Source organism: Gobius niger (genome assembly GCF_951799975.1).
Source record: "Gobius niger genome assembly, chromosome: 1".
In the NCBI taxonomy this organism is placed as follows: Eukaryota; Metazoa; Chordata; class Actinopteri; order Gobiiformes; family Gobiidae; genus Gobius; species Gobius niger.
Window position 1 is genome coordinate 56,397,062 of NC_136852.1, and position 24,413 is coordinate 56,421,474.

Sequence of the window (24,413 nt, forward strand, 5' to 3'; positions counted from 1 at the left end):
CTGTCCACAACTGTCTTTATCTCTAAACACCAAGGACTCCAGCGCTAAATTCAAGCTTCCGTATTATCGGGTGGGAAAAAAGACAAAGCATATTGTCATTCCCTAATTGTCATGCAGCGGTTGTTAAGACTTTAAAGCCACATAGGAGTGAAGAAGAGACTGGAAAGTGGGAGATAAAAGTGCAAATCATGGGGTTTGGAAAGGCATAATATGTGAGGAGAGGGATAGATAGAAAGAAAGAGGCCAAAGTATGAGATGTCTAATGGACGCCCTATATATAACATTCATACAATTCTTGAGTTAGAGCGAGTGCCACACAATATATCAATTGTGAGAGAGTTTCCTATCAGTGCGTAATATTCGGCTCAGTGCATTGTGGAATCACAGATGACAGGAGCATAGTTTACAGCCATGGGCCTGAGGAGAAGCACCCTGGGGAGCAGAACATATTCATAATAAACTAAATGATACACATTTGAGTTGACACTGATACGTGGAGCCTGTCTCTCTAACAATGCTTGAAACGTGAAGTTGTTTTAAACAGGTTTATACAGTGGACAATGTGCATTCTTACTTAAGTCCATTCACAATATAAAATACTCTTTAAGCACCAGCAAAATGATCACCCCAACAAACATTCAAATGCATATATACAGTATTTATTATTATTAGTAGTAGTATTATTAGTAGTATTATTATTCTTAGTAGTAGTAGTATTATTTAATTTATTATTATTTAATTGCAATTCCAATTATTTACAGATTTTCACTAATCTACTGGTCATTTTTAACATTAACCCGATTAACCAGTTTTATGCTAATGATCACAAATCTGACCGACTTTCAACCACTTCTTCAGGCTAAGTTGTTGCATGGTGCTACTCTCTCGAACAGTTAATGGCAACGAGTTCCACATCCCTGCAGCTTTTACAGAGAAGCAATTTTGTCCAAAAATAGAGGATCTAAAGTTCACATAACAGTCTCCTCTGGAGGAGGCTTCTACGTCCTGCCTCGTCACAAGATTTCACAAACATTCTCAGGGGCTGTGGGGCCAAATCATGAAGAATTTATACACTAAACTGACATTCAAAACCAAAATGAAACTTTCAATCGTTAACAATTTATATTTTACAGTAGTGATATGAAACAGTTTTTTTTGCCTGTAACAAATAGGAGTTTCATTCTCTTTCTAAAACCAGAACACTTTCATTTTTCCCCCAATGTGAACAAACAAATGTAATCCAAACTCCAAAAGCAAATAGATGGTTGTGTTTCTATGCACTTAATCAGTGGACTCTCTTGTACAGCTCCGTTTGATAACAGTGACTCATGCTATTGTTCCTGCCTCTGCACTACATCATGTAGCCTATATAAGACGCCTTATTAGAAGTGTATTATTCTGGTTGGAAAGGCCACGGGCACAGAACCGCCCCAGCTATTAACTGGAAATCACTGTATGTGGACATGCAGAGGCACATACTAAGGCTTGAGATCAATGGGGCGGCTGGGAACACTGCCAAATAAATACAAAGAGAAATGAGGTTAAAAGTTGTTTTGAAAAGAGAAAAAAAGAAATGCACGTGGAAGCTGGAGGAGGATAGTGAGGTGGGAGGGACAGTGCAGGGAGAGGAAGAGCTCGCATGTCGAGGAATGTGGCAGTTTACTATGGGCGACGGGGCGGACTGACAAGGCTGGATCCGGAGGGGGGAGAGCAACGAGGTGGAACTTTACACGATTTAAACTGCTCTACATTGTGCGCTGGCCAGTCCACTGTGATCTCTGCAGCCTGGGAATACAACTGGTAACTACTGGCCGACGGGACATGGAGGTAAGCCGGTTACGATCTCATAAGTTTGACAAGAGGTAACTGTGGGGAACACTTTAGCTCATGCATGTTGAATAAACCTGGTCTAGGTTTAGGAATGTGGGAAATATATACAGAAAATGACCTAGACACATCAACTTCCAGTGTCTGTGTGTAAAGCTGTTGTGGGTCCCAAGCCTGGATAAACCTATAAGTCTGGCCTTATAAACGTATTGCATAATGGAAGACACTGTGCTGAATGAATTGCTGTAACAAATGATTGAAACATATTAACCTGTTAACCCCCACCATAACAGAGCACATTTTCTGCAGTTCAGTATTTCCCAAAAAGCTTCTTGACTGGACTGGCCAGTGGATCACCTCATTTGAAAGCTAAGGCCTACAAAACTGAGCGAAATGGGATCTTTTACCTTGCATTGTTGCCATGTTGTCATTGGATTTTTGCCACTTTTTCATCGACTTTTGGGGCTCTTTTAATTGCGTTAATGACGCATTTTTGTCACTTTTTCATATATATTTGTGACTTTTTTCTTGTGTTTTTGTGACTTTTTTAAAATCATTTTTTCATCGCATTTTTGCCACGTTTTTGTAATTCATTTGTCACGTTTTTCGCCACTTTTTGTTGCGTTTTCATCCTCATTTTCTTCTCGTTTTTGATGTGATTTTGACGCTTTTTTTCAAGAATCTTTTAGATTTGGGTAAAACTGAACTGGAGAAAATGCGCTTGGTTAAGAGATCATCATAGAAGTGGATACAGAAGTCATGTAGATACTTTTGATGAAAGCCTGCCATTTGTATGGAGGCAGCTATGCCAGTTAAAGCTTCTGGCATAAGAAAACAACTTCAAAAACTGTATTATTTTAGGCTTTGCTGCATAAAAACCCTATAAAAGAACTAAAAGGATGACACAGATTACGAAAATATCATGCTGAGTAAATGAATGTAATAAATCTCGTGTAATGATTTGCACCTTCACCGATAAAGTACTGTTTTTTTGATCATCTAAATACCTGCTTAGGAGTTACACAACACTCAGTAATAGTGGAAAATAAGCAATAATTGTACTAGAAATGGTTGGTCGAAGAAGCAAGGAATTATGTGAGTCCACCTTGATGTGCCCAAGCCTATCATTGTCTGACTCAAACTGCTGTTTAGCTTAATAGACACCAACAAAAAGTGTCATATCTGAAGGGCATAATTTGGCCATTCACAGGCATCACGTAGACACACCTGGGAACATGCAGCCGCTGGGACATGTGCAGATTGTAAATACTGTATGGAACGTTGTGTTGGTGACACAGTCAATGGGAAGTGGCCAGCACCTGTTCATACTCGCTAACAATGATGTAATGAGAGAAAATCGCTGTGAGAACATGATGGTAGAGTTTTAAGTTGCAAATGCAAACTCTTTCTTGTCAATGACATTGTGACATCTGATTAGTTATTGTATCAAAGTACGTAGTTGTGAAGGTTGTTGTAATGAAGAAGTACGTGAAGTAGCAGCATTCGTAGTTGAATAACTTGTAGTTGTGCCTGATAGAGAAGTGGGTAGGGCTGGTGTGCACATGCATGGTATTCCGTTCTGGCCTCGGTGTTGTGGTTGGCTCTGACAATTTACTGAATGTTTTCACCACGTACTGTCCTCCCCAATATCTATACACAGGCCAAAGAATCCTTAAAAAAAAGGTTTTTGTTGCATTACTTGTTGCTACTTGCACGATTTTTACTAATACCGATTAAAACTAGGCATTAATCTATTTAAACACTGGTATTAAACATCTATATCTATCATCTTTAGCGCAAAAACTGCCACTTTCCCACGAGTTTGCCAGCATTACCTCAGAGGGCTTCTATTTTGGAGCTAAGCACAGGTATCTCTTAGGTCATACATATTTTTTTTTAATGATACAGAGCTTTGAAAGTGAGCTCAATTGTGCCTTCCTCCCTCCACACACACACACACACACACACACACACACACACACACACACACACACACACACACACACACACACACACACACACACACACACACACACACACATACACACACACATACGTATACACGCACACATCCATGTACAGAGCAGCAGATTAGGAGGAGGGAGGATGGTTATGCTCCAGAATGACAGCCTTATCACAGTGCTCAGCTTGCCGGGTCAATGGGCCTCAGTCACTGCCAGGGGAGAACTCTTTATACTCCCACCTACCTGTATCCATGTCACCCCATATCAAAGAGAATACGGACAGACAGGCAAAGAGAGACAACTGTGTTAAAGGCAGATGATGGTGCGTGGGTGGTGCTGTTCAGCGAATTCACAGAAAAAGAAGGGGAGGGAGATGCTTTCTACAAGACATATTGCAACTCGAACCCTCACGTTTTTAGTGGGAAACTAGAGCACCCAGAAGAAACTTGCGCAGACATGTACAAGGACATGCAATAGTTGTAGACTAAGTGGCTCTTTCTCTTTAGGAAACACCAGTAAAGGGTAAAGGTAAATACGCACATTGCCAGGCCCCCCTGGATTTAACTAACTGTTATGATTTGGGGTTGCTGCAATTGGTCAGGTCTCGGTTCAGCAACACTATGCGCCCAAAGAATAAGATCAGCTGATGACCTGAACATCCTGCATGACCAGGTTAATCCATCAATGTATTTCATCGTCCCTGATGGCATAGGCAAATTCTTGGATGACAATGCCAGGATTCATCAGGCTCAGGTTGTGAAAGAGTGTTTCGTGGAGAGACATCAACTGGTCACCACAGAGTCCAGATATTAACCTCAATAAAAACCGTTGGGATGTGCTGGAGAAGGCTGTGGTCACACTCTCCCATCATCAATACAAGAGGGGGGCCCAATCTTCCAACAACAGCGGTGCTCAAGATGATGTTGGTATCTTGCGTTCAAACAACGGTGCCCCAGTGTTTTCGCTGGTAGCCTGAGGGAGTCGCTTAGACAAAAGAGGGGCGCTGACAACAAAGAGCGCTTCCTCTTCGCTCTCCTCTTCTCTGCATTAACATTGCACGCAGGCTCACGCACCTTATCAAGCGCTCGCACAAACTACAAACTATTTCTCCAACTGTGAGTTAAACACTGCCAGCTCTAGCAGCAGTATTAAAGAGCGCAGGGCAAGCTTCACGCTGTGGAAATGTGATCAAAACACCAGCATGTGCACCCCCCACACCAGCCGTAGTGGAAAATATTCTAGTGCGGTCTGCAGGAGGTAAAATTTGGGAAGGGACCACTGCTGTTCATAACATCGCTATGGGTGTCTGACTGTCTGTCCAGCCCCTGTCCAGCCCACTTATTACGCCAGGTATGAAGCTGAAGTCTTTTGACGTTGCAGTAGCTTTTTGAAACAATGCCATAGCGAATGTGCGCTGTAGTCAAAGGTAAAGGCAGTCCAATGAAATGTTTGGCCAAGGTTTGCCTAAAATGCTACATTGATTTTTTTTATGCTTTTCCAAGTTCATTATTGGGAGAATAAAAGTGTTGTACGTAAATACAGTATTTATGATCTTGTACAGCCCAGTGATCTGCACCGTCCACAAGATATGTTGAGCTCTCCATAAAGGTAAATGACGAGGCAATAACTTATCCCATCTTGATAAATGCTTGTCCAGACAGACAGGAATAATAGGGGATTTCTGATATTTAATTGCTCCTGCTCCTTAAATTCATAAGCATCAATTCCCATCCTTGTCACAGCGCTAAAGGCCCATTTAGCCCCATTAAAAATACATTTCCCTCTGTGCTCAAGCTGCCAAGGTTATGCAAATGCGTGTACTACAGAAATAGTAGCTGGCCGGCAATAAAAGGCCAAAGCGCCGTGCAGCCGCCTTATCTGAGCAGTCCCACAGAGGTCGACCCAACGTCTCATTCGGATGCACACATGTGAGTAAGTGAATACAATCTAATTTCACCAGGGGCTTCTTCACTAAAAGCTCTCCCCATGTCAAAGATGAGGCTGCTGCCCATAGAAGATACGATGCCAAATTAACCATTAATTAATATTTTAGACTCATAAATGTGAAAGCCATTTTTATCAGCACGTTACAAAGGACAATATTTGTTGGGAAATGGTCCTTGCAGTCTATGGAGAACACAGAATTGCACTTGTTCATAGGAATGATTGCTTGCATCACAATGTGGTCTGAGCAAGTTTTAGCAAAATAAACTTTAAAGCAGTCATTAATTAACATTTTTCTCACTGTACCGGAACAAACCACTTCAGCACAAAAAACAAACTCTAAATATTTCGTGTCATTGCTCAAAATTAACCAGATAAGTGGTTGATGGATGAAAAATATATCAAATCAAAATATTTATATACAAATTTCATAAAATACCTTCATCATATATTTTCATTATTCATCTAGACTTTTAATATTCAATATTGTGTTTTTCTGTCTGCAATGATGAAGATTCTCTATTATAACCACATTTCTGTCTTTCAAGTCACATTTCATTGCTCATTTTTAATCTCCCAAAGCCTTTTTCACAGACATTTTGCCAGTCTTTGTCGGTCCGCGCCTGGTGTCCCATCTCCTCACTCCAGGCCAGTAATGAGTGTCTGCTATTCTGCTCTTCAGCTCCCGAGTCCCATTCACGCTCAATCTCTTTTACAATGCACTAAAAGGATTACTCAATTAGCTGCCACTAGTCGGTTCTGTGAGCACAGATCTGTGTGTGTGTCCGGTCAGTGTGAGGCAGAGATAGATGGCTGTCAGTGGCCCACACTTCATTCTCACTTGATGTTAAGCTGGAGGCCACATTACTCATCTTCACCACTCTGAGTCTGAGTGAATAAGACACAAGAGGGAAAAAGAGAGGAGAAGGTGAGGGAGAGAGAGTACAACAAGAGGATAAAGAAAGAGGATGCACAGATAGGACAGAGAGAGAGAGAGAGAGAGAGAGAGAGAGAGAGAGAGAGAGGGAAGAGAGGGGAGAGAGGAGGAATAGAGAGAGAGAGGGAGAAAGGGAGAGAGAAAGAAAGAAAGAGGGAGAGAGAAAGAGAGAGACTGCGAGAGACAGACAGAAAGAGTGAGACAGAGCGAGAGATATGGAGAGAGAGAGAGAGAGCGCAAGACAGAGAGAGAGAGAGAAAGAAAGAGAGAGAGGAAGGGAGAGACAGAGAGAAAGAGGGAGAGAGAAAAAGAGACAGAAAGAAAGATGGAGAGAGAGACGGAGAGCGAAAGAGAAAGAAAGAAAGAAAGAAAGCGAGAGAGAGAGAGAGAGAGAGAGAGACAGAGAGAGAGAGAGAGAGAGAGAGAGGCAGTCAGGCAGACAGATATGAAATCCAGAAAAGTCATTCTATAGTGAACACACTTTAAAACCAGAGGAAATGGATCATACTCCAGTAAAGGTTCGTATTAGTTAAAGCGCTGTCTGCAAAAACCCAATTACTTCCAAAACTAGCAATAGAGCCACTGCTGCTTTTACAGCTAACTCTTGCCTGCATTGAATGTGTAATGTAAAAACCAAAGACAAGACTGAAAAATACTCAAGTTCACTTTAAAGCAGTGGTAGGCAACATCAGGCCTGGGGTCCAGATCCAGCCCTCCAGCATAGACCCTCTGGCCCTAATGATGATTTTCAGAAATAACTTTCCACATATCAGATCCAATGCCTTTTGAAAAAACAAAAAATGTGGAAAAAATACTGTAACTTCCTTCAAAATGTCCCAGCGAACCCCAGTAAAGTCATATCTGATGTACATCACTAGCAATTGTTGAAAGTAGTGTTTTACTTTTGGCTACAATCAGATCAGCCCTCCATCAAACGTGCCTACCCCTGCATTAAAGCAACTTTAGTGTGACCCGTCAGTTGGAGGAGTTGTTTTTTTGTTTGTTTGTTTCATGTTTTGGCAAATGTCACTCTAGAAATGACACTACCTGTTGGCAACTGATATCATGGATTTTTACCAATAGCGGTTAAATTTTGTCGCTTGATCCAGAACTCCTTTACAACCTGACACTTATAAAGATTAATTTGGCAAGGAATATATTGCCTTGGCGTAAGATACAACAACACTTGGGCATCTCATATACTATGAGATCATGTCTTCTTCTTCTCAGTCTGAACATCAGTCCTTAGTGAGGTACCACCCTTAAACATGGAAGCAACTGTAATTGGAGTTTAATTTCTCTTTGTCATGTCTGAGATAACGGAAAGTGTCTGTTCTGCTGCATCACAGCATCGGTTACAGTGAGTGCTGCAGAGTTCATATTTTAATCTCATCTCTCTCATCAGTGCCGTGAATGGACAGGGAGACGGATTTCAGATCTCCTCTCCTGCATTTACCCGTCTGCCTTTGGGATCAGAGCTGTTTGGTACAAGCTCTTTCCTTTGATATTGGCTGCGTTTCCTTTGCATCTGCAGGCTAAGATTTACGAACGCTCAAATTGTTAAATCATTGCGGTAACCCCTGCAGTATGTATTATATAACTGCTGTGGCTGGATGTCTGCACTGTCAGGCAACACTCTTAACAAGCAACATTTGCCACACTGCGAACAGCTACAAATAGTCCGTGCCCTGCAATTACCCTATAGACAATGCAATGCACGCATGTCCTTCATCAATAGTAAAGTCAAATAAAAAATGGGTGAAGAGGATATATGGCTTTTTCATTGCATACAAAGCAGAAAAAATACCACAGTTTGCTGCTACGAGATATTTGCAGCAAATATCCCCAGGGCAATGAGATGCTAGAAGACCTATTGGACCTATTGGATACAGTGTTGAATCGTGGGAACTTGAATTGATGTGTTGCTTTTGTGTGATGGATGGTTTCAACTCCATGGATTTTTAAAAAAAAAATTTAATTCAATAACTTGTTCATTCATATTGTCAAAGAGAAGAGCTTGTGGAATGTGGAGAATTCATATCGATTGAATCATAAAAAGATAGAGAGAGAGAATTCTATATTCATCAGTTAATTGCTTTACTCTTTTCATCAGGAAGAGAATTGTCACAACTACATCTGCCAATACTTAGTTATGCGGACTTTATCTATCAGAACACTTCAGATGCATACATTCATTGGTTGTAATACATCATAGCATCTGTGGGTTCATCCTTCAGTGTCCATAAAGAACAAATCACTGTGAAATGAACTCTTCTTTAAACTGGCTATCACTTACCGCTAGAAGACATTTTCATCAGCTGCAGTTCATATTCAAGTGCGTTCATCTAAATGATCCATCCTACTTAAAAGAATATCTATGTCCACTTAGGTCTGTCCATAGTCTCAGGCACAGTAAAGAAATGTTATTTAATGTACCTGCAATAACAAATCACCCAAAATCAACTTCTTCCTGTTTTAGATCATTTTATTTGTGCCGCTCACTGTCAAATCTCATTTTTCTGTTTTCTTTATTGTGAAGTCTTCTTAAAGGGACTATACAGAGTTTAAAAATGTTAAAATTAAGTATTTTCCTCCCCCTACATGTTCTAATAATATCCTAATGTGTAGAATGAGCCCAGACCTGTTCACCACAACTGCTTCTAAAATCCTGCACTGTCACTAAAACTGTTACTTCGGGCCCGAATTGCCGTCATGCACGAGCTTAATATAGAAGGTGCAGTTACACATATGACCTGAGGTGGCAGTAGTGAGTATAAAATGGCTAACTTGCGTCTAGCCCCTTTTCCTACAAATATATATATATATATTTTGTTTTTTAAAGGAATGAGACACTGCAAAGAAAATGGTGTGACCAGTTTCTTTGCAGTGTCTCATTCCTTTATGCACTTCTTTAATACATTAAGCACAATTTGAATGGACCATTTGAATTTAAACTTGCACATTTTAGTAAACATGCCTGCACAGATATAGATGAGATGATGATGAGTTTTAAGCACAAAAAACAAATTAATTAATTAACTGGACTTACAATCAACTCGCTATAACCTCAGCCCGTTACTCAAATACATTGAGTAGCTTTTTGTGCCGTAACCTGCAAATCTCTTGGTTGCCTCCTGTCTCTCATAAACAAAACAAAAATCACGGTACAGAACCTTTTAGTTACATAAACCTAAAACAAGCCTCCTCTACTCACTCTTGACCGAGCTCTGTACTTTTGTCCTCTGCAAAAGCTTACAAAGTTTGTGTACGCATATCATAACAATGGACATTAAGCTGTCCCGAACTGACCCAAATAAACAGACCTATTGAACTGGATGGATTACACGTACATCTGTTGAAAATTACCATACAGACAGTGAGATTTAACGCGGTGCCATCTGTCCCCGTGGCCCTGTGGACGAAGTACAGTGTGACGGAGGGGACTTTCACGGTCATTGTTGAGACAGGTATAAATCCCAGGCCGCTGTAGCCCGCTGCTGCCTTCCTCTGGCTGGGATAATGGATTGGCCATGGCCCTGTTGAATCTGCCTGTCTGTATTTGAGCGTGTTATGGGGGAGGAAGGGGGAGAAGAAGGGTCGTTGTGTCATATGGTCGTCTTGTATGGGATAAGGCTAAGTATCAGGCGGGTCAGCTGGGGCCTGACGCAAACTCACTCCTATGCATTCTTTCTCCAGACAGTGAAACAACGCTCAAAAATCCATGCGGCTAGAACTTTTGCCAGGTTTATACAACTCAGAGCGGTGAAATATTCTAAAGAAAAAGGTGACGCCTTCATTGTTTAACGCTGAACAAAGGAGCGCACGGAGACAAATGAAGACTTGGACTGGATTATGGTTGGCCATATAAATGATGCTCAAAGTAGGTCGAGAGAACGTATCAGGAAAAAGTGACTTTTAGCCAAGTGTGATGCAACATGGTGCAAACTGTGAAGCAACCATGTGTACAGCTTGTGAGATCATAGTAAGGTCATTTACTACGCTTGCCGCAAGAAATTTCGAGATCTCATAGTTGTTGTTGCTGTTGCTGTTGTTAACCCCAATTAAATACTGCGCATCCTTAATCCTCTTAACACTGTATGCCTGCCTAATCTGGTCAAAGACGGAAAGTCACTTCAAGTAAATCTAAATTATGAAGGTAAGCAAGTAAGTCTGTCATGAGAGTGGGCAAATTGAAATACTGCCAGGAGTCATGAACAACCCGCAAAGAGTCTTGAGCCAAAAAGTACATGGTTCATCAGGCGTAAAGTGCATAACAACCAATTTCAATGAGCAAATCCCCGTTAGTTTGGAGAGACATGATTCACTCTTGCAGCAATTGTATTTGGTTGTATCTGTACACTTTAGATCAAGTCCCCCCCCCCCCTTCATCTCTATTAGAGGTGGCTGCGGCGCTTAAGGTCCACATCTTTTCTATTCCCTCGGTAAATCTCCCCTGTCCTAACCTGCCTGTATTTCATCCAGAGGTGTTTTGTCATCTGCCTCACACCACAACAACAGAACCGGGGTAGATCGGTGGTAAATCACCATCAAACTCCCTCTCTCAAGCCCAGTGCCGCTCATTGTGGAGACTGGTCATTTATTTAACGCTCAAATATGGTGCTGGCCTGTTTCGGGGAGGACTTGTCAGCGCGCTCACAAAAGATCCGAACAAAACAAAACCAAAAAAAAAAAAGCACACACACACACACACAAAAAAAACGCGGCACACTTCATCGGACAATGAGTGAAAGCTGAGATGGAGTAGCGTTTGCACTGGGGGTGGGTGCAGGGCAGGGGTAGATGGGTTTGGAGGGGGTGAGTTTGAATGAATGAATGCTTATTATGCAGTTAGTCGATGCATGGGGGGGAGATAGTGCAAGGCAGGGGTACGAGGGGGGTGTGAAAGATCTTTTGTCAAGGCCGCCGGTTAATCACTTGAGCGGCACACGCCAGTTGTATGGGAGCACATGCGGTACACTGGGTTCCCAGGGGAGGTAGGAGGGGCTTAAAGCATTGGGTCCCCAAAACACACCCAACCAGTACACACTCAAATGTATATGTCAGTTATAATGCAAAGCCAGGAAGGAAAAACAGCACCAAAAAGACCCAGCCCGTTAAAACAGTTTAGTGTCCCGGGATAGTGGTAACAAGAGCCTAGTCAGAGCAAGCTCGTTTTGGTTTGTGCACCTGAAATAGATGAGACCACAGAGGCCTTGAGAAAGATGGATGCTTAGCGGGAGAAGGCAGTAAGTAAAATCTATTGTTTCATTACTTCAGCCGGTGTCAGATGGAAATGCTAATATCTGTGAGTGATTGTGAAGTGGTAATTTAGCTATTGGTTTAAATATAACACTGGCCCAATGGGAGAGGCATTAGAATGAAGCGCTATTAGAGAGCATTTCACTTTAGCGGTTCACTGGTATGCATGCATACATTTTTAGTGAAGAAAAAAAAGTATATGAATAATGCTGGTGTTTTTAGTAAAAATGTAAAGTAAAGGTACCTCGATATAATGATGTATCCATGAGCATAGTGTTACATCAGCAACATCTGCCACACAACACGAGGAAATCAGACAGAACTGTCATTAAAACAATCATGCTTTTCTTCTAATTTAAAGGCACACTGCGAAACATATTGGACTATACTGTTGCCAACAATACAAAACATCCTGATGACCGGCTCGACACAGAAAATGCTCTTACTACAGTGGGTAATCAAAGAATGGATTTGGAATGAGGACCTAAACTAGTTCAATCTAAAATTCTACTGACTTTAGTCACATCTCCATGGAGACGAGCTGGAGGCGTACCCACTCAGTAAAGTTACAGTCATGTCTTAGGAGAGTTGAGCCGCTCACAGCAAAAGCACTTACTTATTTGTACATCTATGAGATATTTTTCAATTCTGAAAATATCTGTCATATAATAAATGCTTGTATTTCAGTTTTATTTATTGGGTCAAATTTTACGCGGTGTGGCTTTAAATTTTGTGACTTAATTGGCATTTATCCCTGAACTACAATGTGTATTTGTTTTAATGACTTAAAATCAGAATATGAATCTAACTATAAGCTGTTTTAACCAGTTAAGATGTTGTTTTGTATTGGCCCAGAACAGATTACATTTGAGCCAATCAGAAATGTTACAAAAGCAACTACAAATTGTAGGTCATAGGAAATAAATATCAAACTATCTCAAACTACTGAAACAAACACTACTAAAACATGAATAATATTGTGATTTCAAGTCATTTAAACTCAAGCTTCGTATAGTTTTGTTGTGTGCAGATCATCCTTAATTTTGTAAAAGTCTACAAAGCTCTCTTAAACTTTGACACTGTTGTGGCAGTGTGCTCTTTTAGGCATCAACCCGGTGAAGTTTTCTTCCTGTTTACATCTAAGTGCTCTGCTGTCAGTGCGTTCCCTCCCTCTTGTATTCACGCTGCTCATTTCGTGTCCAAGTCCTATTATTTCCTCGTCATGAATCCTATCTCCTACATGTCTCCACTCGCTGATCATCATTTCCCCCCAATACAAAGTGACAGCCTCGATCCGCTCTCATCCTCTGTTTTCATCTTTCCAGACACTGACGATTATGTATTTCTTACGACAAGCACTCAAGAAGAATTAATTATTACGAGAGTTATGAGAACACATCCTTCAAAATAAGGTTGTGTGAAAATTGCCAGCGAGCGCTTTGTTGCCAGGGTGGTTGGAAAAAAAAAAAAAAAAAGCTTAAATGCAGGGGAGCAGGTGTTAGGGGAGCCCACAGTGAGGTGGTGGTAACTGTGGGGAGGACATTTCCCCTGTGGATTACATATCATACTAGCAGCATCTGGGGTCTTTTGAGTAGACAGTGCAAAACAGCTACAGAAAGAGAACTAAAAGAGAGGCTATAAATTGGTCACACACAATATTTAACCCTACATTACAGAGCAAATGAGTTTTCCAAATGCTGTTAAAGTGATTTGTGTTTGAATGTAATGGCCTTAACATTAACAGTGTAATGAATTATTCATTTTGTCCGAGCTCCTTAACAAAACAAACACAACATTCAGCTATGACAGCTTGTTTTTTTATACCAAATTTAAACGCTACCTCAATATTGCAACACATTATATTACATGACAAAAACAGCATTTCAGCAGAACATTGTTTTCCAAGACACATCAATTTGATTAATGTTGGATATGTAAAGACAGAACAGTCAAAATCCCTCGCTGAATCCAGAGCTAAATGATATGAAAAACTGTCTTGAATATTGCGAGAAAAATTGAAAATTGGAAGCAATTTGTCTTTAACAGCAAATAAAAACGGAAAGCAGAAAAATCATGATGACTGAACTTGTGCATCCCTTTGTACGTTACTAAGCGTTCTTGTTTTAAGCAAAAACAACAAAAACAATTGAAAATCTTCTAGGTTTTGAGTGACTTTATCATCAAATAATGGGTAAATGATCATTTGGAGATATGATATTGTGCAGCCCTAGTGAAGCTTTAGTGCCGACATGTAAATACTCATGGCTTCCTGCCTATGGTGGCACTGCTTAGAGCTTCAAAGCCAGCGCCAGCTCTTCCCTTGAGTCGGCCGTAAGCAGTCTAATTGTGAGAGGAAGGGCGCCCAAAGGGTTATTTGTCTAATTCAACAGTCGGGCTATAAATCTAGTCACACAAAGCCAGGCAGAGCGCCAAAGACATACAGCTTGTTTGTTTTGCTAATGTGGACAACCCTTATTCAACAATGCATGTCTGGACTGAGTTACTGATATAATGCTCCTTCATAAAGTGCCGCCGTGTGTTGTTCCTTCATGTGCACGTGCAGATGAAGAGGCGGACAGAGCTGCTCCCGGGTCAGGAGGCTTGTGTTTGCTTCACTTGAGTGGACCACAAGGACTTCCTCTACCGCCCCCCACCCCTTCATCGCCCCCTGCATTACTGATGCCTGCGGGACAATGGGCAGCGTGAGTAGCCTAGTCACAGGCAACCACAGCCTCAACGTAGCCAAGCACTGCAGAGCTTCAGGCCAGCCCAGGCTGAAGAAGGAGAGCAGCAGTGAGCAGAGGAGGAGTGGAGGCTGCAGCCTGGACGACCTGCTCAAGTGTAGCTTTAGTCCTGGTTCCTCCTCCTATCCCACGAAAGGCCTGTCCCATTCCCGGTCGGGACGCAGCGAGGACTTCTTCTATATCAAGGTACATGTGCAAAAAGAGCAGTATAATAGATCTATCCAATTCCAGCTATTGTTTCTTTAGAGCCGAACATTAGAGCTGCACAATGACTATAGCTCCGCTGTGCAATACAGTCAAGACTCCCCTGTGTATCAACAGAAAAGGCCAGTGTTACTAGAATTAGAAGTGAACAAAAGGTATTGGGGTTTTATTTATAATTTGCATTTGATAGCAATTCATATGAGTAAAATATTAAGGTAGGGATGAAGGAGGGCATACTAGTCATGGGCGGACTGGGACTAAAAAACGGACCTGGACTCTGACCAGCCTGGCCCAAATAAGCGCAAATGCGCACTTCCATAATCCGCGTTAACCGAGCGCATTTTCTCCTGTTCAGCTTTACCCAAATTTAAAAGCTTCCCGACAGAAGAACAACAGTGTAATGCCTCATTTGAAAGCTAAGACCTACAAAAGTGATTATAAGTTTTTGTCACGTTGTCGTCGGATTTTTGTCATCATTGCCAGTACTTTTTTGTTGCGTTGGGTTTATTGTTGCTTTTTCATTGCTTTTCTCCATTGCTATGTTGTTACATTTTTGTTCCGCTTTCATCCTCGTTTTCGTCGCTATTTTGATGCTTTTCTTTTAAGCTTTTAGATTTGGGTAAAGCTCGGTTAAGGCGGGGCTAGCGGTAAGGAGGAAATTGAGAGGTCAGACCAGTGGCCCTAGAGCCAGTGGCCCTTCTATGCTCTTCCAGAAAGGACATATGGCCAGTCCACAACTGTGTCTTATTAACCTCTCACCACGTGCCTTAACCGAGTGCATTTTCTCCAGTTTGACTTGAACCAAATCTAAAAGCTTCTTGACTGGAGTTCACAGCCTGTATAGACCACGTGTAAAGCCTCATATGAAAGCTAAGACCTTTTCCGTCACTTTCTTTGTTCTGTTTCATCTCATTTTTTCTGCCCTTTCATCGCTTTTGTTGTCACATCTTTGCTGCTTCTTTGTTGAGTTTTTATAACTCTTTGTTGCTCTTTTTGTTGTCACTTTTTTGTCACAATTTCATCGGTTCATATTGTTCATCTGGTTTTAATCCTTGTTTTCTCCTCGTTTTTGTCGATACGTTTGCGCTTTTTTCAAGAAGCTTTTAGATTTGAATGAAGCCAAACTGGAGAAAATGTGCTCAGTTCAGGTGTGGGTTAAGGCTTCAAACAAAACATTTTTATATTATGTTCCTAAAAAGGAAACCATGGCTGTGCAGAACCTGAATTCCTATACCAAAGATGTACTGTACATTATGTTCTTTTTTCAGTATGCATTTATTCTCATAACTTTCAGGTAAGCCAGAAGCCCCGGTCAATGCAGCACAGGGGATCAGCCATGGAGGAGAGCGATTCAAACACAGATGACGAAACAACACCAAAGCTGCTTTATCGGACACTGAAAGACAGGGTTGGTAAATATTGTACTTATAAAAAAAACAATGATGATTGTTTTAAGGTCGTTAGAATACCGCTTGGTTTCGCCTTGTTTTAAGATTGTTTACAGCCGTTAGCATAAGCTGGGGTTTTACAAAGCAACACCTGAATTTTTCATGAGACCTATGTATAATACCAACAGATATTTGCCTTTCTCTTTGAGGAAGCTGTATGGCTAAGGTTGAAAGTACAAAACACCCCGAAGGCAAAAAAAGAACTGCTGAAATTTAAGCGCAAGGATACATTTCGAAAAATAGGAGGGAAAGCAATCACTCAACAAACAAGCAAATGTGTCAATAGGTTGAGTTAGGTTGAGTCAATACAACATATGAACAAAGCTTGAGCTGTCACTTCATTTGTGTGTAGTAATTGTGAATGTAAAGGATAGGGGAGAGGAAGGACAGCACAGGGGTTACTGTGCAGGACGGTGGAAATCACGAGGGGGTCCTGTGCATATTATAGCCCATATCTCTGTCAGTACTAAAACAATCAACATGAAGCAAAAACTGTTTCAAAGTTCAATGTCTCCGCTATCAGCACATACAAACTAAGGTCGAATAATTTTTTCGTCTTAAAGTCGTGACAATATTCAAAAACATATTTGTGATTTTGGCCAGTGAAAAGGACTTTCATCCAAAATAATATGGTGGATTTTTAATCTGATGAGGAATAACATTAGTCAGTTACTTCTTTCCAAAACTGCCTTTGTATTGGCACCTGCCTGACATTATGACATCATCCCACTCTACAACGTGAGAATCTTAGGGCAGGTCCCAAGCCCAGACATATAGTGCCCAGAAAAGCAACCCCCAGAGAACTATATGAAGCTGGTGCGATACGTATCATGATACATTTTGGCTGGTATGATTTGTATTGCAATTTCAATATATTGCAAAAGTGTTGCGAAACATTATAACTGAGTATTGCACTTCTTTATCTTGAATAAATTAATGCAGTACTAAGTAACTCATGCCCCTAGAGGCCATTATGTTTTTTTTATTCATTAATTGTCCGTGAGAGTAAACACAAGGCTGACAGAAAAGACAAAGGGAGAGAGGGATATTGTACATCCATGGAGAGATTTTTTTTCACTCAAACTTGGCTTTAAATATTGGCTTTTAAATACTAGCTTTGCCCGTTAGCCTGTTAGCTTCTTCTCTGTGATTCCATTAGTGTATATTGCGCCTCCGACCCGGTGCAGAAAAGCTGCAAGTGTGGTTTTCTGGCCAGAGACACCAGGGGGAGATGAAAGACCCCCAATCATCCCATTAACACTTGTATTACCCCCAGAGGGACAACAAAAAGGATTTATTACGGTAAACAAGTTACTTAGTGCTGCTTTTAAAATGAAAGCACAAGTCAAGAAGTTATAAAACAATTGTCAATCTCAAATTTGGTGAAATATTTTGGAAAGCACTCTTTTGGCCAGTGGAGTGAGTGGAGTGGGACCATTTTCATGGGGTTGCGACTCGACTTTAAAGGCTGAGATGGTGCAGCACCAGTTGAGATCCACAGATCACTTTTGCCACCGTATTTATGGTGAAGGTAACGGAGCACCTCATTAATATGCATTATGTCATTAAGGCCAGAGACAGACTCGAAGCAAGGCACCTCAATGTTTATCCAATCTTAACCATGGATTAGTTCTCATATCATTCCTTTCTGACCAAATGTATTTTTAGTTTCAAATGTACAATACAGCTGGATAGCTTTTTCCAGCTGTTTAAAACCAAAATTACTCAACATTACAAAATCACATAAACTCTTCCAGCCACCCGGAAACTGCAAACACTTTTAAACAGACAGGGACATCCTTCATAATCTGCCTTGAACCTTGGCCAGTGAATTAACAACCGAATACACACAGATTGGGTCGATTGTGTCAGACAAGTCATCTCACAAATACTGAGCCAAATTTTCAATGCGTCTTAATTCCTTGGGGGCAAGAGATAGGAAGAGGAAGCGACTTCAGAGAGAACAGGTCAGAATGAGGTAAAAAAAAAAAGAAGAAAAAATACGGCAAAGCAGCGGCGAACATCCCAGTCATGAAGTCAGAGAGAAAGAATGCTGAGCTCACAAGCTTTAGCTCCAACACTTCAGCAGTAGCTCATATTATTAATATCACAGAGAGAGGCTATTCATCTTCCCCTCAGACAGCAAGTGGAGGGGAGCAGGGGGATAGAGGAGAGGGGCAGAGCAGGCTGCAGAGGGGAAGGCACAGTCATGTTCCTGGACAGCACAGATGGGACATTTGCGACATAAGTTTATCTTTGTGCTTCCTCCAATCAACTCATGCCACAATTGGGCCAAAACATTATGATGGTCTGGCTATGACTGATGGTTTTGATCTCTTATCCCACTCCCCACATAATTTCCACTTTATTGTCAGAGCAAGGAAATGAAGATCATAAAATGTGTTAGATTATGTATAGAGATGTACTGATCCAGCTTTTTTGCTACCGATGCTGGAGTTTGAGTATCTGCCGATATCCGATCTTTACCGATACTTCTTAAAAGTGGCTTTCTCTGGCTGAAAAACTGAATTGACTCTTTTCTCCATTTTATGATCAATAAAGTCATATTTAATTGTCATAATATTACGGATCAATTATCAATTATATCTACTGATCATATATCCTTGGGTATACGACAGGCTTTAGGTTACATTAGCAACATGTAGTGGTCTAATCATTACAAATATGTTAGATCAGTTATTTCTTAAACTAAAATACAAACAATTGGGTTCAGCAGTTGTCGATTTTATTTTATTCGGCTGCTTAAAGTATTTCTATCATAGTTTCTAGACTAGTTTCCGTTAGCATTGATTTAGCATACTGATGCTAACCGCGGCATTTTGAACGGCGATCAAAATACGTAACTCAGCGATTGAATTCCCCTGGTTCTTAGCTTTTCAATGACATACAGCCTGGTAAAGGTTGTGTTTTTAAGCCGTTGAGATCGGTTCGGTATCGGTTCAGTATCGGATATTTGTAGCCGATACCCAATTTTTTTCAGTATCGGCTCCGTTATCCAATACCAGTATCGGATCGGTGCATCTCTAATCATGTACATACAAGTATAAGAATAGTGACAGATCAATCAAAAAAAGTTGTTCCATATCTTCTCCCACACTTTTTTTTAACGTTGCTCGCAGAACATTGTGGCCGGCTGTCAACAAACTATAATGGTATAATCTTATGGCGTATGATCTCAATTAGAGTCCAATAAAGGCTTGGTGTATTGTGGATGCTTTGATCAAGTTTTCTAACCATCATATTTAAATTAGTGTCAAGGTCTATAATCCTTAGCGTACATTTTTGCCTGCTTGAAAACATCAAGTAAAGAGCTTCACACAACAGATTTTTGTGAATCAGATCAGAGAGTTTAAGTACTAAGTCCTGAGTGTGCAGTGAGTCAACCTGAGACCTATTTGTTCCGGTGGTAGGACAGCCTGCACATATGGAGAGGAGACGATTTTCTTGTAGAAAAGCTCAGCTAGGGATCGAACAAAACTTCAGGCTTTGGGGATTAGCAATCACTAAGCTAAGTTGTTACTAACGCTCACATTGTGCCGCAAGGATGCTTTATTTCTGGATCAGAGGTCATACGTTCATCTTTGACAGGTCTCAACCCTTTCTGACTGTATACACAATAATACTGCTAGTGGCTCCAACACTGACAGCTTCCATAGTGGAGCAATTCATCTGGCTGTGTCTGCTTCTGAAAAAGACAGCACTGGATGAAAAAGATCCAGCCGCTTCATTGTAAAGATTTCCCCGTACATGAAAAACACTTATCTCCGTGGAAAGCACTTTAAAGTTTTAGGATGTGCTGGCTTTTCGCAGTACAAGGCTATTTGCTTTTACAAGGCAAAATGGAGGACAAAGAGGAGAGAGGAGAATGTGGCTCACTGTGCTCCTCTGTTGCTCGTACAGACTTCCACTGAGCAGCCGCTGGTCCGTGCGCTTACGCCTGTTGTGCCCCGGAATACAAGCTCCACGGAGACGGGCCACAAAAGCCTGGACCGCATCCTTGCACCCAGGGAGAAAACAAGTCCAGATGTCACGCAAAAGGCAGAGAACCTCTCAGGTATTAGTCTATTTGATGCAGCAGCAATGTTACGCCCATTAAGATACAAATAATGAAGTGTTAAAAATGAAATGGATAAAGACAGCAAGAAAAATATTTATTGCCAAAAAGAATTACTTCCAATTTCAGTTAAGGTAATGACTAAATTTCCTAACAGCATGTGGAGAAGGAATAAAAAACAGGCATTTCAACATTTCAGTCAAATTTGGTGATTAAGAAGGAATGATCCAAAAATGCAACTGTGCTTTGGGCAAATTACTATAAAATGAATCAACGTGACAATCATTTTGAGAGATGCTGCTGGGCCATCAAACTCTTTTGGAAATGGAAATAGATTTAGTTAATTCTGCGTCAGTCTCTCGACATTTGTTTCTTGTATTGTTTTTCAGGGACTCTTTCAGATTCAGGACGGAACTCCATGTCCTCTCTGCCCACCCACAGTACTGGTGACAGCCTGGGCCCTATCTCACAACGGGACAGTAGCTCGCCCGCCGCACACAGCCTCAGCAAGGGACTGCTACCCACGTTCCCCTCGTGGCTTAATGGCACTAATGTCAGTCCGGACTCTCGCTACTCCCCTGCCTTTAACAGCCCTGTGTCTAAGGCCAGTGCCAATGCTAATGGCTCCCTGCGCTCCGGAGATAAGTCCAGCCCCCTGAGTGAAACCACAGGCGGGATTCGATCGCCCATTACTGTGGACGACTCGCTGATTGAACATTTGGAGCACCGACTTGTGGGGAGAGAGAGCGAACTGCAAAGGCTACAGGTAACATCAAATCACTGTGTCCCAATCACGGGTGAAGAAAGTTGGCTTATTATATAACTGAGCATCTGTGACTTTTAAAAACAGACAGGTTTGGAGGAAAAAGGAGCCGAAGCAATGCAGCGGTTTGAGGAGAGGCAAAGGCACTGTGCAGATGAGATCGAAGGCCTGAAGCAGCAGTGTTGGATGCAGCAGGCAGCAAACAGAAGTCCACAAGCTCTACAACTGCAGGTCAGCAAGCTACAGGTCAGTCCAAGTAAATCTCTCCATTGTGAGATCAAAATAATCTTGTCTTTTCGTATCTACTCCTTCTACAGGTCACAATCTCTATTTGTATATGGTTTCATCACACATACAGTATAGTGGCACTTTCAGACTGCTGGCTTAAAGATCCTTAAAGAGTAAATTTTAAGAAGCACAAATATATTTCACATTTACTGTACACAGTCTATTCATTGAAATACCTGATAATAATGACTGTATGGTAGGATATGCTGTCTATAGATTCTTCCAACTACTTAATGCAAATTGATTCTGAGAGTCAAAGAGTTCACATCAATAATTCTTTTCCTAATATTGCTCGACCCATCAAGTTGTATTTCTTGGATTTATTTTCTAAATGAAAATGTTTAACCTTTCAACATAAAAAATCTTTACTTATTGTACATTTCATCAACTAAGCTCATGATGTTATTTGAATGCAAAACCTTGAAAGCGCTGACATTTGTGTGGCTTTGCAGGAGGAAAAGCAGAGACTCGAGGATCACGTGCTTCGACTGAATCAAGAAAAAGAACTGATGGAGATGAGACTACGGGCCTATGAGACGCACAGCACACTGGCCCCCACATTGGAGGAAACGCAATGGGAGGTGGGTCATCATCTGATGGGACCTACGCAGATGACAAAAAATACTTACAAAGTTGTTAATATACCATTTCAAAAGGGATATTAACTATTATTTGAATGAGGACAATTATTAGCTTCAAGCCGACGGCAGATGAAGGTGGCAGAAATTGGGATAGTGGCATTAAATCATACTGCAGAGCGAGAGTATCCAAATTCTCTGTTTGTTTTTCAATGATTTAAAAATACACAAGCATTAGCTCAAATATATTCTGAATAGTGAAACTGTTTTGGCTGACTTTGCTTCGCGACTTTAATATTAAACTGCATTTTAGAAGGTGTTAATACACGACAAGCATCATAGCCCTTTTCACACACTAGCTTCAAGCACTCCACAGTAATTAATACGAATTTCACAGAGCAATGAAGCAAGAAAATAGAAGACACTGCAGTAGTTAGTTATGGAGGATACCGAGATTCTGAAATTGAGGTGTTAAAAAGTCAGAATGCAAGAGCACAAAAAGAATTTCAGATGCAAAAACTTTAGAAACAGATACAGCATGCTTATTCATAAAACATCAGGCTATCAACAAACCAGATATATCCTTGGGTCCACTCTGAAGTGATGCCCGTTGTCATGGCAATGAGAAATGAAACACTCAAGAACTTCTTGACTTTTTGCGTGTCCACAGGTCTGTCAGAAGACCGGGGAGATCTTTCTTCTGAAGCAACAGCTCAGGGACAGCCAGGCCGATGTCAGCCAAAAACTCAATGAGATACTCAGTCTGCGAGCGCTGCTGAAGGACGTCAGCACCAAGATGGAGACGCTCGAGAGACGAAGCCGCGACCACGAGGACAAGCTGCATGCACGCACCAGAGAGGCAGAGGTATACACTCCGCTCATATGGTAGAAAGAATTCTGAACAAGAATCCCACACAGTCATTGAATACACATGTCTGGGCTGTGATGAGTCCCGGTGACCTTGACTGTTCATGCACACGTAATACTCGCGCCGAGAAATATCAATTTGATATAGTGTTAAGTGGTATACTTGGAAATGAATAAAGCCAAGCCGTGTCTCTCTGTAGTTACAAGGCGGCCTGTCCAACCTTGGCATCATCAATATGGGTTCAGACTGTTTTCTCAGCTATTTCCAGTTCTGCTGCTCTGCTCTTTGGTTTGACTAACATTACACACTAATCATTGCAGCAGCATCCTTTGTCATCAATAAAAGATTCCTGGTCCGCAGAAAAAATAGAAGGCATTGAAATAAAATAGAAAAAAAAAAAATGTGTCTTCTGGGCACATCAAAGCCATATTTGTTGACTTGTTTTGTAGCCCTAGGCTTGTCTCGACCCTATTACAGATATGACTATTGCTGCTTCAGGTGTGCCAAAACGAGCTCCAGCGGAAGAAGAATGAGGCGGACATGCTGAGAGAGAAGGTCTGCAGACTGGAGAGCGACAATGAGGTGTTGAAACTGGATCTTTCTACAGCCAAAGAACAAGGGACACCTCAACAGCCACCCTCCCCTGTCCAGACCGAAACCGACAAATGTCTCCAAGAGGAAATGGACTTGCTCCGGCAGCAGGTCCAACACGAGAGGGACTCTAAAGACAAACTGTCCATCAGCATCGAGAAAGAGAGACTGACGTGGAATAAGGAGAAAGAGAAAGTCATTAAATATCAGAAACAGCTGCAGATGAATTACCTGCAGATGCACAAGAAGAACAGGGAGCTGGAGAGCACGCTCAAAGAGGTTACAGCTGAACTGGAGGCTAAGGCTGAACTGGCCACGGACATCCCATACTGCTCAGCCCTACAGACCTATGAGGATGTTATCGCCACTGAGATTTAACCAAACGTGCAGAAGCAGTACTGAGCTGACAGGATTAGAAGTCAAGTACACTGATAGTTGGATAACAAATTATTTAAGATTCACAGTTTTTAGATACACTTCTGTTCAGGGTAGAAACTATTTTACGTGAATTTAGGAGCTATGTACACTGTTCAACACTGCCAAGTAATGTATTTTTTCTCTTCAGTCTTAATGCCTAAGACTTTAAATTTGTTCCAAAAATGCATGTAATCTCATGTTTAATGATCACACTTTACCTCCATAATATACAAACTGCTACATATAGAACTTATTCCTCCACTAAACTATTATTTTGGTTTAGGATGAATCTCGCTGCACGGCATCAGAGCGGTTCCTTGCCTTTTTCAAAAAGGTTATCTTTTCTATGTTACATTTGATTTTCTCTCCAACTGCTTTGACTTCCCACTGTCTAAAGAGTGCCCCCAATAAATGTGAAAAAGAGGATGTCTGTCAGTAAAAAAATATATAGTAATAGCTGTATTTCAAAAAGCCTGTAGTTGTTTGAACCCCAGCCACACACAGAA

General features: G+C 41.3%; 2 protein-coding genes across 5 annotated transcripts in view; one reads left to right on the forward strand and one right to left on the reverse strand.

Annotated features, from left to right (window-relative positions):
• hspb11 (heat shock protein, alpha-crystallin-related, b11) overlaps positions 1–24,413 on the reverse strand; it is a 35,469-nt gene that overhangs the window by 3,031 nt on the left and 8,025 nt on the right. Inside the window, exon 6 of one of the 3 annotated variants that reach the window (XM_079564147.1) lies at positions 3,304–3,477. The exons of the other annotated variants lie outside the window; for them this stretch is intronic. Within the exon in view, the coding sequence (XP_079420273.1) occupies positions 3,452–3,477 (26 nt within the window). The 3' untranslated portion in view covers positions 3,304–3,451. Of the gene's footprint in view, positions 1–3,303; positions 3,478–24,413 lie in introns of those variants that run through there. 3 annotated transcript variants of the gene reach the window in all.
• Positions 1,191–24,406, forward strand: lzts1 (leucine zipper, putative tumor suppressor 1). 2 transcript variants are annotated; one of them, XM_079564111.1, is made up of 9 exons: positions 1,191–1,827; positions 14,495–14,861; positions 16,174–16,287; positions 20,249–20,402; positions 20,792–21,168; positions 21,253–21,411; positions 21,906–22,034; positions 22,702–22,896; positions 23,398–24,406. In XM_079564111.1, the coding sequence occupies exons 2-9, from the start codon at positions 14,625–14,627 to the stop codon at positions 23,866–23,868; spliced, it is 1,836 nt and encodes a 611-aa protein (XP_079420237.1). In that variant the 5' UTR covers positions 1,191–1,827; positions 14,495–14,624; the 3' UTR covers positions 23,869–24,406. The 2 variants fall into 2 exon arrangements, with proteins under 2 accessions (XP_079420237.1, XP_079420238.1); XM_079564112.1 differs by lacking the exon at positions 1,191–1,827 and adding an exon at positions 11,562–11,918.